The sequence below is a fragment of the Lonchura striata genome, chromosome 10 (assembly GCF_050655825.1).
Source record: "Lonchura striata isolate lonStrDom1 chromosome 10, ASM5065582v1, whole genome shotgun sequence".
Lineage (NCBI taxonomy): Eukaryota > Metazoa > Chordata > Aves > Passeriformes > Estrildidae > Lonchura > Lonchura striata.
Window position 1 is genome coordinate 2,369,482 of NC_140712.1, and position 18,622 is coordinate 2,388,103.

General features: G+C 50.2%; 2 protein-coding genes across 2 annotated transcripts; one reads left to right on the top strand and one right to left on the bottom strand.

The window, feature by feature from the left end:
- Positions 1 to 3,927: 3,927 nt before the first annotated feature.
- LOC146766467 (syncytin-2-like) lies at positions 3,928 to 8,111 on the bottom strand. Its single transcript, XM_085588395.1, has one exon. The coding sequence runs from the start codon at positions 5,601 to 5,603 to the stop codon at positions 4,236 to 4,238; it is 1,368 nt and encodes a 455-aa protein (XP_085444521.1). The 5' UTR covers positions 5,604 to 8,111; the 3' UTR covers positions 3,928 to 4,235.
- Positions 8,112 to 10,955: 2,844 nt separating this feature from the next.
- LOC146766468 (uncharacterized) lies at positions 10,956 to 18,384 on the top strand. Its single transcript, XM_085588376.1, has 4 exons — positions 10,956 to 10,986; positions 13,287 to 13,981; positions 14,110 to 14,181; positions 18,265 to 18,384. Exons 1-4 carry the CDS (start codon positions 10,956 to 10,958, stop codon positions 18,382 to 18,384), a joined length of 918 nt encoding a protein of 305 aa, XP_085444502.1.
- The last annotated feature ends 238 nt before the right edge of the window (positions 18,385 to 18,622 follow it).

Sequence of the window (18,622 nt, forward strand, 5' to 3'; positions counted from 1 at the left end):
GAGGAGGACGAGGAGGAGGAGGACGAGGACGAGGATGAGGACGAGGAGCAGGAGGAGGAGGACGAGGGGGAGGAGGATGAGGAGGAGGAGGACGAGGATGAGGAGGAGGAGGACGCGGAGGAGGAGGAGGAGGAGGAGGAGGACAAAGAGGAGGAGGAGGACGAGGAGGAGGAGGACGAGGAGGAGGACCAGGAGGAGGAGGAAGAGGAGGAGCAGGAGGAGGACGAAGATGAGGAGGAGGAGGACGAGGAGGAGGAGGACGAGGACGAGGAGGAGGACAAAGAAGAGGAGGAGGACGACGAGGAGGAGGAGGAGGAGGAGGAGGAGGAGGACGAGGAGGAGGAGGACGAGGAGGAGGAGGAGGAGGAGGAGGAGGAGGACGAAGACGAGGAGGAGGAGGCTATAGAGGAGGAGGAGAAGGACAGGGAGGACGAGGAGGACGAGGAGGAGGATGAGGAGGACGAGGAGGATGAGGAGGACGAGGAGGAGGAGGAGGACGAGGAGGAGGAGGACGAGGAGGAGGAGGACGAAGACGAGGAGGAGGAGGACGAGGAGGAGGAGGACGAGGAGGAGGAGGACGAGGACGAGGAGGAGGAGGACGAGGAGGAGGAGGAGGACGAGGAGGAGGAGGACGTGGATGAGGAGGAGGAGGACGAGGAGGAGGAGGACAAGGATGAGGATGAGGAGGAGGAGGACAAAGCGGAGGAGGAGGACGAGGAGGAGTAGGACGAGAAGGAGGACGAGGAGGAGGAGGACGAGGAGGAGGAGGAGGAGGACGAGGAGGAGGAGGAGGATGAGGAGGAGGAGGACGTGGATGAGGAGGAGGAGGACGAGGAGGAGGAGGACAAGGATGAGGATGAGGAGCAGGAGGAGGAGGACAAAGAGGAGGAGGAGGACGAGGAGGAGGAGGACGAGGAGGAGGGCGAGGAAGAGGAGGATGAGGAGGAGGAGGACAAAGCGGAGGAGGAGGACGAGGAGGAGGAGGACGAGGAGGAGGACGAGGAGGAGGAGAAGGAGTACGAAGATGAGGAGGAGGAGGACGAGGAGGAGGAGGATGAGGAGGAGGATGAGGAGGACGAGAAGGATGAGGAGGAGGACGAGGACGAGGACGAGGACGAGGACGAGGACGAGGACGAGGATGAGGATGAGGAGCAGGAGGAGGAGGACGAGTAGAAGGAGGATGAGGAGGAGGAGGACGAGGAGGACGAGGATGAGGAGGAGGAGGATGCGGAGGAGGAGGAGGAGGAGGAGGAGGAGGACAAAGAGGAGGAGGAGGACGAGGAGGAGGACGAGGAGGAGGAGGACGAGGAGGAGGAGGACGAGGAGGAGGACAAAGAGGAGGAGGAGGACGAGGAGGAGGAGGAGGATGAGGAGTAGGAGGAGGAGGACGAGGACGTGGATGAAGTTGACTAGGAGGAGGAGGAGGAAGAGGAGGAGGAAGAGGAGGGGGTGGAGGAGGAGGAGGAGGAGGATGAGGATGAGGACGAGGATGAGGAGGAGAAGGACGAGGAGGAGGAGGAGGAGGAGGAGGACAAGGAGAAGTACGAGGACGAGAAGGAGGAGGACGAGGACGAGGACGAGGATGAGGACGAGAATTAGGACGAGGAGGAGGACAAGGAGACGGTCGAGGAGGAGGAGGATGAGGAGGAGGAGGACGAGGAGGAGGAGGACGAGGAGTAGGAGGAGGAAGAGGACGAGGAGCAGGAGGATGAGGAGGAGGAGGATGAAGAGGAGGAGGAGGAGGACGACGAGGACGAGGAGGAGGAGGACGAGGAGGAGGTGGACGAGGAGGAGGAGGAGGACGAGGAGGAGGAGGACGAGGACGAGGACGAGGATGAGGAGGAGGAGGAGGGGGATGAGGAAGAGGGGGAGGCGGACGAGTAAGAGGAGGAGGAGGAGAAAGGAGATGAACAGGAGGAGGTGGAGGACAAGGAGGAGAATCAAGAGGAGGAGGACAAGGATGAGGAGGACCAGGAGGAGAAGGACGAGGAGGATGAGGATGAGCAGGATGGGGAGGACGAGGAGGAGGAATAGGAGGAAGATGAGGAGGAGGAGAAGGAGGAGAATGAGGATGAGGAGGACAATGAGAAGGATGAGGAGGATAAGGATGCGGAGGATAAGGAGGAGGAGGATGAGGAGGAGGACAAGGATGAGGAAAAGGACAAGGATGAGTAGGAGAAGGAGGACGAGGAGGACAAGGAGGACAAGGAGGAGGAGGACGAGGAAGACGAGGAGGAGGAGGAGGAATAGGAGGATAAAGAGGATGCGAATGAGGATGTGTAGGGGGAAATTGAGGAGGAGGAGGATAAGGATGAGCAGGACAAGGAGGTGGAGGAGGAGGGGGAGGACTAGGATGACAAGGAGGACAAGGAGGACGAGGATGAGGAGGAGGAGGAGGAGGAGGACGACGACGAGTAAATTTTGGATGAGGACGAGGAGGAGTTTGGGGGTTTGTAATTTTCCCTTCTTCCCCCCATTCACCCTGCCCCTTTCTTATGCGTTCCCTGTGTAAATAATGATGTGAGACTAGTCCATTCTATAATGTCAACAAGTCTCAGTTTATTCCAAGCACACATGTACAGTTATACCCGTTATAATGAAGCTCATGCATATTGCAAAACTTAGGCTCATCATTGGTGTATTAAAAACAGGTCAACCCCGCCTTTGGAGCTTTCTGAGCTTGCTTTGTTTTCCCTTACATTTATCTTTTTGCTGACTATTCTACTGTTGGGAACCAGCTTACCCAAGGACATAAGATATTATTGCTACATCTGCTATTGCTGCACTGTGCAATTTTCAGCTACTGCTTCACTAACTGCACGTAGTCATGTCCTTTCTCACGAAGCCATTCATCCACAAAACTCTCCACATTTCTTATCATTCATGCTGTGACATTCAATAGCCCATTATCAGCAAATGTCTGTCCTGAGGGAGGATTGATTGTGGAAGAGATAAGGAAAAACTGCCCACTTAACACAGGACAACTGCCATACAGATGGCAAAAAGAACACATCTTGCTTTTCAGTCTGGGACAGGAGGTCACAAATAAAATCAGCTGAGAAGGCGGCACTCTGAAAATCAAATCAGAACTGACAGAAAATGAATGGGACAGAAATCAATAATTCTGATAGTTTTACTTATTATCAAAATAAATCACACCCACCCAGCCCCACACAATCCTGACCCCACACACTCAAATTTGGATCTCACTTCTCCCGATCACCTTCCAACCCCATCTCATCCTGGAGGCTGAAGAATTGAGCAATTTTGGCATGGGACTGAGGTGGGAACCAGCCATTTTGAGGTGTGACTGAGTCACTTTGAGGTGACAGACAAATCCACATTGGGTTTTGGAGTGCAAAGATATGGAGAATACTACCAGATATCCCCCAAGAACCCACAAATCCTCCAGAATATGTTCCCAAACAGTAAAGTCCACCTCAAATACCTCTTAAATGGTGGGACTTCTGACATCTCCGGTCAATACTCTTTTTAGTCATTTTTCAGGTGTTTTTAAGTGATAAAGACAAATCAGAAGTAAATTGGGGCCAAACCAAAACCAGAGACCCCTTGAGCATCTCCTGGACACTGGACAAAACAAACTCAGCAGAAATCAAAGTTAACCCTACATAAAATGCCTTGAGGAAGATTTGCTCTTCCCACAAGTCATTTCTGATGGAAACACAAATAAATCCCAAACATGAATAGACAAACAACAGAAGCAATTCTCTGGCAATTCCAAATTTCATCAGTTCCAGTACAGCTCCAGCTCAGATGCTGGCAGGTTCCAAAAAAAAAATAAAAAACAAATAAACAAACAAAAAAAAAAAAACATGGAAATTTGGCCCAATACAGATTATTAAAAGGAAGGGAAAGGTCTGTGTAGCTATCACAAAGGTGACAGGTGTTAGAGGAAAATGCCGCGGGAGACAAGACTCATGATATCATGATCATCAAGTCTCAGTTTATTGTAACAGATTACATAGTTTATATATGTTCGTTAATTAGCTCATACATATTGCAAAAGCCAAGCTCATGATTGGTTGCTATGTGACTTGTACTATTATCTTAAAAGTATCGTTATGATCGATACATGCCTGTCCGGCTGGCCTTGCAGTTAGAACAGCTTAGTACCCCCTTTGTTCTTCTCTATCTACTTCTACATACTAAGCAATTTCAATATCCTGCTTTCTGCACATCATCTATTCTTCAGGGCCATGCAAACTTTGCAGCAGTCACGTAGCCCTCCCTATTTGGATTAACTTTACAGTATCATGTCCCTTGTCGTTCAACCATTCCTCTGTCAGGCTCTCTTCATCTCCCCCGTTTTCCTTTTGGACAAGAAGGTGTGCATTCAACATTTTCTGCAAAAGCTGCTGCATCAAGCCTTGTAAGCAAGTAAACACACAGGGCAAGACAAGCAAAAGTATCACAATTATGCTTAGAACTATTATGCCATATTTGATGATGTCCCTCAACCATGGTCCAATCCCCAATCCTTTCAGCCAGCCTTCCAAGCCCAATCCGTCTTCCACCTTCAACTGTTGAGTTAGCTCGGTCAATTTTCGTATTTGCTTATGGATGGATGTAGAGTGATCAGATAGGTTCATACAGCACATTCCTTCAAATTCCTCACAACCATGACCTTGGGCTAGCAATAGGAAATCTATAGCCGCCCTATTCTGCAGTGTGGCATGTCTTACTGAGTCTACATCCAAAAGCATGTCACTTAAGGCCTTCGATGTAGCATTTGTCTGTTTAGCTAGCCAGCACCCCAGCTTGTTGAGTTGAGCTAATGCTCCTGCTGAGGCAACACCAGGCGCTAGGAAAGAGGCAGCAATAATCGCCTCAGGGGACCAAAATCTAACATTATCTTGACAGTTACTGGCAAAGTTATGTACACTGCGTCGCAAACTGCTGCCATGATAACGCCGAGCCATGTCTAATATCATTGATGTGTTGGGTGTCAGCAATGACAATCTTCCTAACGAACAAGGGCCTCCCTTTATTCTGGAAGGTATGCCAGCCCAAGCTCTGTCACCACAAATAAAGAATATTCCTCGGGGCAAAGAAAGCGGATTATTTGTTGACTTTGAAACCTTTTTGGCCGTGTACTGACACCAGATACTACTGTTTCTGTAAATTGGCAAAGTGGAATTAACGACAATTGCAGACTCATTGATTCTCTGTTGCTTGCTTGTCCAGTTAAAGTACAAACAGCAATCCATGCCAACTGCCCCCAGTAGCTCTAGCTCCTGGGGTTCTGCCGGGGCGATCGGTAAGTAGGGCACCCACCTGTCCCAATTATCTACAGTAGTATTCAAATTTAAATTATCGCAAGTTGGAACACGTGTAGGACATGGCCATGTATCCAATGGTAGACCGACTAGGCAGGTGGAGAACGGATTGCCTGGGGAAGATAAAGCAAGACAGATGGACTCTTGCCCTGTTAGATTTGCCATTGTGACCCATACATTTGTTTTAGGTTGAGGTGGGACGTATGCCTGCACACTTAGCAGCACGGCTGCGACGACGAAACCTCCTACACTGCGTGTCCCATTCGTCTGGGTCAACTTGCCACTGAATGGGGATGCCAATACCATTCTGACAACAGGAATCTATAATCCCTGTCCTTTTAACACCTAGAATTTTCTCTACTAAGTGCTGTACCCTCCAAGCTAGCCTTCTTAATTCCAGGTCTTCTCTATTTTCTATTAATCTCAGGCTCTCCCTGATAGGCTGACCTGTTAATCGTGTTAAAGCGCGCTGTGGTGAGTCAAAGCTCCACTGGCGCTGACAGGTAAGACACCAGAATGCAGAGGTAAGGTGGTGCTGATGAATCCACCAACGATGAGAGCACCCTCCACAATATATTTTTACCCAAGATTGGTGGTCATAACTATTGCAAGTCAAGCAAGCAAGCGGACAAAAGCGGTCAAAGTCTCTAGCTAACTGAGGCAAGAGGCAGTCTTCAACTTCTCTCTCCGAGTCAAACAGGAATTTAATCTGAAACTCTTCTTCTAATTCATACAGGATCCTGGAGATCGTCCTCTGTAGGCGCTGCCTCCTTCTCTGCTCCGGGCTGGTCATTGGTGGGCCGCACCCACTTAGCTGGGACCCACACAGTACCTGTTGGTGTAGAAACACAGAGATAGCCCCTGCCCCAGTATAATACTTTGGCTGGACCTTGCCAAATCCCTGTTTTTGGATCTCTATACCTGACTACCATTTGCGGAGGGGTAGGGGCTTTAGAGGCAAAGTGAGTAATTGCTGCGGGTAACCCCCCATCTCCAAAAATACATAAGTGATTAAGCACAAACAGGCATTTCAATAACCTATCCTGCACGCTGACTGTATCAATGTATTTTTCCAGATATTGTTTAAGAGTTCCATTGGCTCTCTCTACTATTGCCTGTCCAGTAGGGGAGTTTGCAATCCCTGTAACGTGTGTGATGTTCCATGTTTGCATAAAGCGGGCAACACGTTTACTGCAATAAGCAGGGCCATTATCAGTCTTGATCTTCTGAGGCACTCCCATGACTGCGATACAGCTGCTGAGATGTCGCTCCACATGAAGGGCCCGTTCTCCTGTCTGAGCAGTAGCCCATATGTAATGGCTGTAAGTATCAATAGTCACATGGACGTACTTCAAACGACCAAAACTAGGTACATGGGTGACATCCATCTGCCAAAGTTCATTAGCTTGCAGGCCTCGCGGATTTACTCCTATTCCCAGGCCCACTCCTCTGTTGTGATGGCTACATATGGGGCAAGCCTTAACAATAGCTCTAGCTTCTTGTAGTGGAATACGGAACTCCTGTGATAGGCCTTTGGCATTCTGATGAAAGATAGCATGGTTCTCTCGGGCCATTGTTTGCCGTGGAAGTACTACATGATGAGCAATTGACACTGACACTAATTTGTCGGCTCTGGCATTGCCTGCTCCCAGTCCTTCATTCCATTTGTGGCTGCGGACATGTATGATAGAATATGCCTCCCTTCTGTTCCTTAAGGCGCGCTTTAATTGAAGAAAGAGCTCGTAAAGACGCTGATTTTGGACCTCCTTGATGGCGGCATCTTCAATCCTTGATGCCACTCCTACGACATAGAGTGAGTCAGAAACAACGTTCAGCGGCCCCAACAAGTGAGACACTGCCCAAATAACTGCCCTTAACTCCAATGTCTGTAAGTTGTCCTGAAATGTTGCTTCCAGTATCTGGTAATGCCATTGTTGTTCTGTCTTCCAGACCACAGCCGCTCTGCGTGATTTGCGGCCTGCGTCTGTGAAAGCTGTAATGGCATTTGAGATAGGCTTCTCCTTTCTGAGGGGTTTCTGTATCCATGTCCATTTTCCTACCCATTGTAATTGTTTGGGTGTAAGGGGTCCTGTACTAACAGTAGCTGCAGATGAAAGCAATGCTTCGGCAAGGGGTGCAGAGTTTAGAAGGTACCAGTCCAAAGTGGGTTTTTCCATGGGTATATTGATTTTTACTGGTTCTGAACCACTTATCTCTAAAATACGAGTACGTCCCTTCTTGATAAGTGTTGCCAGGCTGTCGACCTTGGAGGTTACTGTTCTTTTTTGCTGTAATGGGGGTGAGATCCATTCTAGCACCACTGTCTCACCCGTTTTCTTTTCATGCTGGGTGACAGCCCCTAATAGGTGGTCCTCAGTGTTCCAAATGGTCAAATGTAAAGGAAGATCAGGATCAAGACGTCTCACAAAACCAGTAGAGATGCAGTGTGTAATGTCGTGTAAAGCACGACGTTGATCTGACGTCAGGCGAACTGGAGTGCAGGGATCGGTTCCTTTGAGGAGTGGGCGCAGTTTGTCTAAAAGGATATTAGGAATTCCAGTAACTGGCTTGAGCCATTGTAGGTCGCCCAAAAGCCTTTGCGCTTCATGCAAGGTGTTGACTGATGACTGGATAGATAGCTTCTGTGGTGTAACTCGCTGTTGAGTGATCGTCCATCCCAAGTATTTCCATGGAGCAGAAAATTGAATTTTGTTGGCTGCAATGACGAGAGAAGACTTCTCTAAGGTATGCAGGATATCATGGATTTGAGAGTCTAAAAAGGGGGTTGCTTGTGCGAACAGAATATCATCCATGTAGTGATAGATGATGGTATCGGTCATGCGTTGTCGCAGTGGCTGAAGTGCTGCATCCACATATAGCTGACAAATTGTAGGCGAATTACGCATTCCTTGTGGCAAACCCGTCCATTCAAATCTCCTGGCTGGCTCGCCATGATTGAGGGCAGGGAGAGTAAAGGCAAACCTTTTAGTATCTGCAGGGTGCAGAGCAATAGTAAAGAAGCAGTCTTTCAAATCTATAACTAAGATGGGCCATTCTTGTGGTAACATAGCAGGATTCGGCATCCCAGGTTGCAGTGCTCTCATAGGTTCCATCTGATCATTTACTGCTCTGAGATCATGCAAGAGCCGGTAATTGCCCGACTTTTTCTTGATAACAAAGATCGGAGTGTTCCAAGGGCTTGTGGATGGTCTAAGATGTCCCTGCTTGTATTGTTCATCAACCAACAAATGTGCCTGCTCCAGACTTTCCCGTTTCAAAGGCCATTGCTTAACTACCACAGGCTCGTTAGTAGTCCATGTAAGTGGTAGCGGGAAGATCCAAGCAATGGCCGTCACTGAAAAGAATGATCGTTGGTAAGGACGAGGCCCAGCTGGGCCAGAACATCACGGCCAATCAAGCATTGAACAGCGGGTGGTAAGGTTGTTATAGAGAGCGCTGCAGACGCCTGTCTCCCTTCAATTTCAACAGTCAGCACTGGGGTGCGGCTTGCGAGTGTCATTCCGCCGATGCCGCTCACCGTGGTTGCTGTGGGCTGGGTGGGCCAAGACGCAGGCCAATGACCTGGGTCAATAATGCTGGTATCTGCGCCCGTATCCAGAAGTCCTTTAAGCACAATGCTGTGTCCCTGATGGATCAAGCGACAGGATTTCCTGGGGCGGGTGTTGAGATCCAAGGTAAGCAATGCGAGACCTCCTGTTGAGCCAAATCCCTCTGGAGTCCTGGGGACTTGGGATATAGGTTCCAATCCTTTGGTCATTTGTGGCAGTGGGATTAACTGAGCAATCCTTTGACCTTTTGGTACTGTCACGGGGGGATATGGCGTATGAGCAATGATCATGATTTCGCCGCAGCAGTCGGCATCGATGATCCCTGGTTCCACAAAGAGGCCTAAAATAGAGGCTGAAGAGCGGCCAATAATGAGTCCTCCCATAGCTTGTCCGTGTATTCGCAAGGGGCCATGGATTCCAGTTGGAATTTTATGTGGTCTTGAAGTTAGGAGATCAGTGTCTACTGCGGCTGCCAAGTCCAGGCCGAGGCTCCCGCAGGTGGCAGGCTGGAATTGCTGAGTGGCTTCATTTCTGCAGCTGCTATTTGTGTCCCGGCGCGGCCGCTGATCGCACTGCTCCTGAAGTTTCCCTGCTTCCTTTTGCATGCGTTAGAGTTGTGGGTGTTTGATTGGCATCTGCCACACCAGACTCCTGTTGCTCCGCATTCTCTTTGAGTGTGACCTAAGTTTCCACAGCGGTAGCATTTTACACGTGCCCCCCCGGTAGTATTAGAATGGGGGCGCCCAGCCGTAGCCTGAAGGGGAGCAAGGGCTGCTAAAACCTGATTTTGAGAAGCTAAAACCTGATTTTGAGAGCTTGCCTGTTCTCGTAATCCCTGTCCTATCTCTTGCAAAGCATTAACCAATAGTGCCTGAGTTCCAACTGGTACTGAAGCAGCCTTTTCTAACAATGCTTGGACAGTCCAATCCCCAGGGATAGAAGTAATCAAATTTCTAGTTGTGGGATTGCTATTCTGGAGTATGCACTGCTTAAGTAGGGCATCCTGCATATGATCAGCCACCCCTGCTTTGGACAACGCCTCCATTATTTTATCTACGAATGTGCCAAGAGGCTCCTCCCTGCCTTGTTTAATCCCCATATACATTGGAATTCCACCCGGGGTCTTGACTTTGTCTATGGCTCTTCTTGCCACCACTGTTGCTTCTCTTAATTTGTCAGGTCCTAGTGCTGCCTGTTGTTCTAAGCGTACATGATTACCCTGTCCCATGAGCTCGGCTACAGTAAGCCCTGCCAAAGGATCCCCCTGAGCCCTTGGTAAATTGGCACTTCTCTCCGCTTCCTCTCTCCAGCGTGCCTCAAAAAGTAAGCGTTGATGCGGCGTGAAGATCAATTTGGCCATTCCCCTAACATCGGAAGGCAATAAAGTGTGAGCATTAAAAATAAAATCAAGCATTTGCCTGGCAGGCTCACTGGCGATGCCATAGCTCCCCACAGTGGCGCGCAGCTGTGTCAACAGTTTCCAGTCCATGCTCTGGACCTGCGCAGTGTACCCCCTGTCGCCATTCGGCGAAAATATCACCGGAAACGCAAGGGTTTCCTGTGCTGCCGTGAAGAGCTCAGCGTCCCCCGTCTGCATGCCCTCCTGTGCAATAGCAGCCCATAACTCACGTCTTCCCTTAGCCATGGCCTCCACGAGGTCAGAATCTGCCCTAGGGACAGGCGCCTGGCCGGGAGACGGCGGATGCCGCGAGGAGGGTGCTACGGTAACGTTTTGAATTGCCGGAGGGGGACGCGACGGTGGGGGTAGAGGGGGAGCTGATGGCAGCACCTCAATGCCACTAGTATCTGTGGGCGGTGCAGGCATTTCAGGAGCAGAGATGGGGACAGGGAAATTTGTAAGGACCGGAGGGTTAGGCTCACTAGAAGAAAGCGAGGGTTCATATTCCTTATTTTTTTCCCGGGCTGTCCGTATCCCTTCCACCGCCTTCTTTTCTGCCTGACACATTAGCAATTCACTATGAACTACCCGCCAAAGCTTACCCATCTTCTTACCCGTTTTATCCTCATCTAACACTAACTCCACCAACTTATCCCCATATTTCCTCCATTCGGAAAGTTCATGAACACTATGGGGGTTAACGAAAAAGCCTTAAGATTCAGCATGATGCAATAGCGAAGGGAGATCCTTATCTAAGTCAATCCCCCTAATCTGCCTTTTTCTAAGAGAAGCACTAAATAAATCATATGCTGCTTGCCTTTCCATGGTTACGTCGGTACCGTTGCTGGCTCCTTCAGGCTTCGGCAGCACGTATCGGCTGAGCCCGCTTCTACGGTCACTCAGGGCGCGGAGAAGAGCGTTTCGCCTCTTCTCTTTATTTTCGCCGTCCTTCCAGCTGCAGGACCCGCACTCCAACGCAGCACCTCTCTCGCCTTAGGCTCGGATCAGGTCCCTGCTTTCGGGCGCCAGTTGTTAGAGGAAAATGCCGTGGGAGACAAGACTCATGATATCATGATCATCAAGTCTCAGTTTATTGTAACAGATTACATAGTTTATATATGTTCGTTAATTAGCTCATACATATTGCAAAAGCCAAGCTCATGATTGGTTGCTATGTGACTTGTACTATTATCTTAAAAGTATCGTTATGATCGATACATGCCTGTCTGGCTGGCCTTGCAGTTAGAACAGCTTAGTACCCCCTTTGTTCTTCTCTATCTACTTCTACATACTAAGCAATTTCAATATCCTGCTTTCTGCACATCATCTATTCTTCAGGGCCATGCGAACTTTGCAGCAGTCACGTAGCCCTCCCTATTTGGATTAACTTTACAGTATCATGTCCCTTGTCGTTCAACCATTCCTCTGTCAGGCTCTCTTCAGACAGGGACCAAGAAAATAATGCTTCTCCCCCCAAAGCCCGTGAATTCAGGAGTTATTTGGGAATTTACCTACTTGAGCTGGGCTTCTTGTAGGATTTAAGTAGCCTTGTGTTCCTCACTTTGAGGTGAATGATCCTTGTCAGTCTTGCTGGTATCATTTGGTCCCTTTCCTCCAGTGATTTTAACAGAATTTTCAAAGAAGGAAAACAAAATATTTTCTTTACACTGGCCACCCACAAGAGCCATTTTCCTCGTAAGCTCTCCCAAAAGTCACTCAGAGGAAGCTGCATCCAAGCTTCCAAGAGTTCCTCCAGAAAGAGCCACAAACTCCTCAGAGGAGAGAAACATGCTGTTGTCAAAGGCACTTGGGGTCAGACAACAGAGCCCTGAACTCACTGTGTAAAATAATGTTGCAATCTGGATAATAAAATTGTTAGAGAGATGCCTCTGCCCCAATTAAGGTGCTCACAAGACCAAATCCAAAGTGGATTTTATTGAACAGTAAATGTGAGGTAGAGAGAGATGCAAAGAAAGAGAAAAGGGGAGAGAGCAAGGGAGTGACAGGGACAGAGATCTCCCCTGGGGCAGGGCAAGTGTGACATTGTCCCCTGTGTGCGTGGCCTTCCCAGGGTGGGGGTTTTACACCTGAGCCAGTTTGGGTAAGGGGGGTGCTGTTCACCCCCCACCCCGAGCAGGGATTGCCTCACTGTTTCAGGTTTCAATGTCAGATGTAACCAAAAGTGTTTTCAGTCCCCATCTCCAAAAACTGTTATCAACAGGTGGGGCAGTGTTCTTTATCTCTTCCATGGCTCAGCCCTGATAACACCCTGCAGGGGCCATCTTCTGTTAATGGGCCATTGAGTGTCACTGCAGGACTGATAAAATTACATCATCCCATTGTGGGATGCTCTGCCCAGGGGGAGGAACCAAGCATTCCTGCCTGGATATAATCTCACCATTTGCAACACCACAACCACCTTACCTACTGCATTCCCAGAGGAGAAGAGCTCCATAACCACCACTGGACCTTCAGAGGAAGACCAGACCCTTCTAGAGGATCACTGCTTTGACAGAATCACATTCATCACTCCAGCTGGACTGCAGCCACCATTTCATCAGCCTGCTACCACCACCCTGAGCAACGGGGTGTCAGGTTATATCCTGACTCTGTCAGATTAAGACAGTGTTCCTGCATCATTGCCTTGATCTTAATTTTCTTATTCAATTGTCATTCTGGCTTAGACTCTCCCCCTGGTTTGCCTTCCAACCAGTAACAAACTCACTGTGCTCATAACTTTTTTCCTCCCAAAACAGGATTTCCCATCCCCAAAAATTCGCCAGATGGAGGAGGAGGCTGCAAGGAAGAGGAAGATGCCCTGGGACACCGAGGCAGGTGAGGAGGAAGTCAGTGCCCCTTTCCCCCTCTCTCCTGCTCCATCTCCCAGCCCAGCCTGGCTCCCAGCTGCAGGACAGCCCCGCTGCCAGTGCCCTCCTGCCGGGGACGCACTGGGGGGATCTTCTTGCCCTTCCCTGCGGCACGGAGGCAAATCTCATCCTCTCCCTGTTCTTCCTCCCCCAGACAAGGAGAAGAAGATAAAGACCAGGGAGGATAAATCCCTGCAGCAGAACCTCATGGAAGAGGCCATTTTGAGCAGCTCCATGGTGCAGGAATACAACAGTGAGGAAAATCCCCAGAGATCCCACAGGAGGAGGGGCTGCAAACCCAGCCCAGGATGCTCTGAGGAGGAAAGACCCACTCTGGGCCAGGAAGGTGGGCAGAGCTTCAGCCAGAGCTCGGAGCTGGTGGTGCCTGAGAAGCTTCCTGATGGGGAGAAGCCCTACAGGTGCTTGGAGTGTGGGAAGAGCTTCAGGAAGAGCAACAGCCTGATCTGCCACCAGATGATCCACACTGGGGAATGGGCCTACGAGTGTGGGGAGTGTGGGAAGGGATTCAGCTGCAGCTCTGCCCTTGTCACCCACCAATGCATCCACACTGGGGAGAGGCCCTATGAGTGTCCTGAGTGTCAGAAGAGGTTTCACACCAGCTCCACTCTCCTCCTGCACCAGCGGATTCACACGGATGAGAGGCCCTTCCACTGCCCGGACTGTGGGAAGGGATTCAAGCGCAACTCCACCCTCGTCACCCACCGGCACATCCACATCAGGGAGAAGCCCTATGAGTGTAAGGAATGTGGGATGAGCTGCAGCACAAGATCCAACTTGATCCGCCACCAGAGGATCCACACTGGGAAAGGCCATACAAGTGTGAGCAATGTGAGAAGGGCTTCAGCCAGAGGTCCAACCTGATCATCCACCAAATGATCCACACTGACAAGAGGCCCTATGAGTGTCCTGAGTGTCAGAAGAAGTTTAAGACCAGATCTAATCTCCTCTGCCATCAGCGGATTCACATGGATGAGAGGCCCTTCCGCTGCCCCGACTGTGGGAAGGGCTTCAAGTACAACTCCTCCCTTGTCAAGCACCGGCGCATCCACACTGGGGAGAGGCCCTACGAGTGTCCCCAGTGTGGGAAGAGCTTCACCCAGAGCTCTCACTTGACCAAACACCAATGGAGACACTAGTAAAGGAAGCCCTGAGAGTCCCCAAACTGCATGAAGATCTTTGTGCCCTGCTCCAGCCTTATCCCCCATGGGAAGACCCATGCTGTGCAAAGGCCTGGTGACCCACATTCCCTGTGATCCATGTTGGGAAGACACCTGACTGGTCATCTTTTTGGTTTGGCCTTAACATTCTTCAGATATGTCTTTATCAATTAAAACACCTGAAATAGGACTGAAAAGAAAGTAATTATTCAGAGATTCAAAGTCCAACCCTTTAACAGGTATTTGAGATGAAATTTATAGTCTGGGGACATATTCTGAAGGATTTGTGGGTTCTTGGGGGATTTCAGGCTGTGTTCTCCACATCTTTGCCCTCCCAAAGTCAAGATGGATTGATCTGTCACCTCAAAATGACTCAGTTTCACTGAAAACACCCAAATCTTACCCCACCTCAAAATGGCTTATTTCCACCTCAAAAAACTCTAACCCATGACAAAAGAACCAATTCCACAGCCTCCAGTGTGAGATGGGGTAGGAGGGAAATTGGGAGAAGTGGGATCCAAATTTAAAGGGTGTGGGATCACGATTGTGTGCAGCTGGGTGTATGGGATATATTTTGAAAGTAAATAAAACATTCAGAATTATTGCTTCCTGTCCCATTAATTTTCAGTCAGTTCTGTTTTGCTTTTCAGAGTGCCACCTTCTCAGTTGATTGTGTTTGTGTCCTCCTTTCTCTCCTGCCTTCCTTTGCCTGCTCTGTTTATCTCTCAGTGTCTCCCTTGACCCAGGGCAGCTCCCTCCAAAGACCCTGCCCTGATTTCATTCCCAATCCATGAACTACAACCACCATGGGTGAAGTTATGAAGGCTGGCAGTGAAATGTCACTGTAAGATCTTGCTCCACTTGGCTTTTGACTCTTCCACAAGAGCTTTGCCTTCAAGGGCAGGATCATCTTTTCCTGGCTGGGAACTGGAATTCCATCCCCAAGGAGTGTGTGCCATGGATCCCAGAGGGGCATTCCCGAGGCTCCCAGGGTGCTGCTCCTGCCGTGCCTCCCAAGGAGCTGTGCAGGGCAGGGGACAAGGTGCAGCAGCTGTGTTTGTGTTGCAGTGCCACCACGGCCCCTGGTTCCATGAGTTTCTGCACTGCCAACAACGGTTCCTGGGTTCCATGATGCCCTGCTGTGTCCCCATGGATATTTGGTGTCATGAAGTTCTTCAGTGTCACAATGGCCACCTCACTCCATGAGCTTCTGCAGTGTCCAAATGGCCTCATTGGATGGGCAGTGTCACCATGGACCATTGGCTTCATGCAGCCCTGCTGGGTCACCATGGACTCCTTGGTTCCATGAGGTTCTGGGGGTGTCTCCATGGTTTCCTTGGATCCACAGTGTCACAATGGACCACTGGATCCACGTGGCCCTGCTGTGTCACTGTGGCCCCTTGGTTCCATGGGACCCCAGGGTCACAATTGACTCCTTGCTTCCACGTCACCCCCTCAGTGCCAAAATGGCCCCTTCATTCCATGAGTGGCACAAAAGATTTATAGAAACATTGAGCAAATCCTGTTTAACGCACCTGGGAACATCTGTTTGCATTCCAAAGAGAGGTAAAAGGTGAGGATGGCACCAGCAGCTTCCATCTGCAACATGGATCTAGGGAAAGGACAGGGACAGAGAATTCAGCTGGGAGACTCAGAGAATTCTGCTTCCAGAGATCATTTCTGGTCACACTGTCCCTTGTAGAAAGGTGAAACCATTCCATGCAGCCTGTACTGAGCAGGTGGTTCCTGAGTGGGGTTTGTTGTTCAGGAAACCTGCTCAGGCTTTTCCATTCTTTCTTTCCCAAGAGGAAAACTTCTCCTGGGCCTGTGTGCAGGCAGAGCCCTGAGGAGAGCAGGTGGGACACGGTGCAATGGGCTGGGACATGGAGCTGCAGAGCCCAGGGACAAGGTTCTGCTGCAGGGGACAGGGATGTCAGTGCCAGGTGGGCGATGTCAGACATGGTGAGGCTTGGGGTGAGGAGCAGCTTGTCCAAACAGGGTCAGTCCTCAGGGGGCTCATTCTGGTACATGCCCAGACCTCCTCTGGAGAAATTCAGTGTCAGGATCACCTGGGGAATGCTTCTATCTGCTCTTCTCCAAACTGGGAAATAAAAAACCCCACTCATTTGATTGAAGAATAAAAGGTCATGAGGTGCATGTGGAAATCTTCCTCCTTAACAGAACTCCAGACTGACTCCAGTCAGCTGCACAAGCCCTGGAGGCTTGCAGACAATTGAATAAAGACAAAGCACCCGTGAGGGCTTTCTGTATTTTGATGATCCCCACTGTGGTTTTGGGACGGAGTCCAGGACCCTCAGGCACTGAGAGAAGGCTGAAGAAGCTGCTCAAGGAGTCAGGAGCAAAACTCAAAGTGCCTTGGAGCATCACTGGGCCCCACTGAGGGCAGGGACTGCCAAAGGCTCCCAGGTTGTGGGAACTCAAAATGTCCCTCAGATATTTTTAGAGGTTCCAGGCCTTGGTCAGAAGCATTTTTGACCCTGGCAGACAGCTGGAAACAGCTGTGATTTTGTGTTTGAACCATGGAATGAATTACCAAATTTGAAGGTGGAACAAGCAGTCACAAAGGGTTAGATAGAATAGTAAAAGTAGTTACAAAGTAGAGGGGAATTTTTTTTAGTATTGTACAGGGGGGTTTTAGCACATGTACGGGGGGGGGTTTCTATTGTACATGGGGGTCAGAAGTTCTAAGATGGAGGAAAGTGGGATGATCCTGTTCTTCCTCCTTCTTCTTCCTTGCCTCCATGTTCTTGGTGATGTTGGCACTCACAGGTTGGTTTAGAGTAGAAAAGCACTTGGTAATATATGTAGTAGGTATCGGGGAATAACTGTAAACATGTAATACATAATATATCTCATAAAAGATAGCAGCAGCCCTGGGCTGGTAGAGAGAAGAAGACACTGGACAGTCAGGGTGTCAGGAGTGTGTGCGTCTCTACCCAGGCCGCTGATCAAAGGGCCGCAGCCCAAGAACATAATCTGTTAGATAACTAGCAATAAATCCTCTTGAGACCAAATAACAAGAGGCTGCGGAGTTTTTCTTTGGACGCACGGGTTGGAGGAGAAGCTTTACCACCACACGAGACCCCAAACCAAACCCGGGGTTCTCACATCTGGCGTCCCTTTGCGGGCATCAGCAAGAAGACTGAAAAGAAACATCAAACAACCTCCAACCTGCATCAGCGGAGAAGAAAAAAAAGAGAAGAGCAGAGCACACACACTCGCAGCAAATTCCAAGAAGAGAGGGAGCAGACAGCTCGAGATTAGAACCTGACCTTCACTGAAACAACTCGTCTCGGGGACTTTCAGGGAGGAGACAACCCAGAAGCGCGCCTGGGATCTCTCACCTGTGACCTGCTGGACGGTGATCAGTGCCATCTCCGGACTGACCTCGGGCCGACTCAGCTTTTGGTGAGAACGGTCAAAATTAAGAACATGGGAAGGGAATTCTCCCAAGAGGAAAAAGAAATTGTATCTGCCTTCCAGGGCATCATCTCTGCCCATCCGGTGGAGATTGCACAAAAAGAGGTGAAAGATTTATTATTGTGGGTGAGGTGTAACTTCCCACACTCAGATCCAGATTTATCGTTTGAGCCAAATTTTTGGCAGGAAATTAATAAGCAATTATATTATCAGGCTATAAGAAATAATAAGCTTGCCGCAAAACTTTTATCTTCAGCAAGAACAGTTTTAGAGTCACTCTCACAACGTGGCAGCTCAAGCCAGGCAGCTACGGCTCCTGGTGACAAACAGAACGGGGGACAGTCCGGCCAGCAGCTTGGGACAGCCCCTCTCAACACAGGCACAGGACAGGCAGGATTGCTTCCTGTGGAAAATCAGGGAGATGATACCCCATCGCGTCCCGTGTCCCCGGGCTCTCACTGTTCCTCAGTTTCCCAAGAGTCCCTAAGCTCCTCCGACGCAGAAATTCCCCAGACGGAGGCACGCGAGCCAGGCACAGCCGCGACCCTCAGTGGGGGGAAGGCATTGCCCGAGTCCAAACCCACGGAGGGGCGGCAGCAGCTGCAGCCCCAGTGGGAGAGGATGCGAACGTGAGTGCAGAGCAGGGGGAGGAGGGAGAGGAAAGCGCCTCCACATCTGCACAGGCTGGGAGTTCAAAACAGCCCGCGCAGAAAGTGAGGCCGGGGAGAGTGGCGGGGGCGGGACGGATCGGGGCGAAAGCGGGGAGTGTGAGTGCGGCGGTGGTACGCTCGGAGCGCCCGGTGACACGTTCAATGTCGAGAATCCGTGAGGCCGCAGAAGCGGCCGCCCAAAGGGTGCGGGAACTTGGCTC

Excerpts from the sequence above, each read along its gene's own strand:
- LOC146766467 (XM_085588395.1), bottom strand. The coding sequence starts at position 5,603 with ATGGTATTGGCATCCCCATTCAGTGGCAAGTTGACCCAGACGAATGGG.
- LOC146766468 (XM_085588376.1), top strand. The coding sequence starts at position 10,956 with ATGGGGGTTAACGAAAAAGCCTTAAGATTCA. Across the intron at positions 13,982-14,109 it reads GCCATACAAGTGTGAGCAAT|CGGATTCACATGGATGAGAG; the intron begins GTGAGAAGGGCT and ends CTCTGCCATCAG. Across the intron at positions 14,182-18,264 it reads TCAAGTACAACTCCTCCCTT|ACGGAGGCACGCGAGCCAGG; the intron begins GTCAAGCACCGG and ends GAAATTCCCCAG.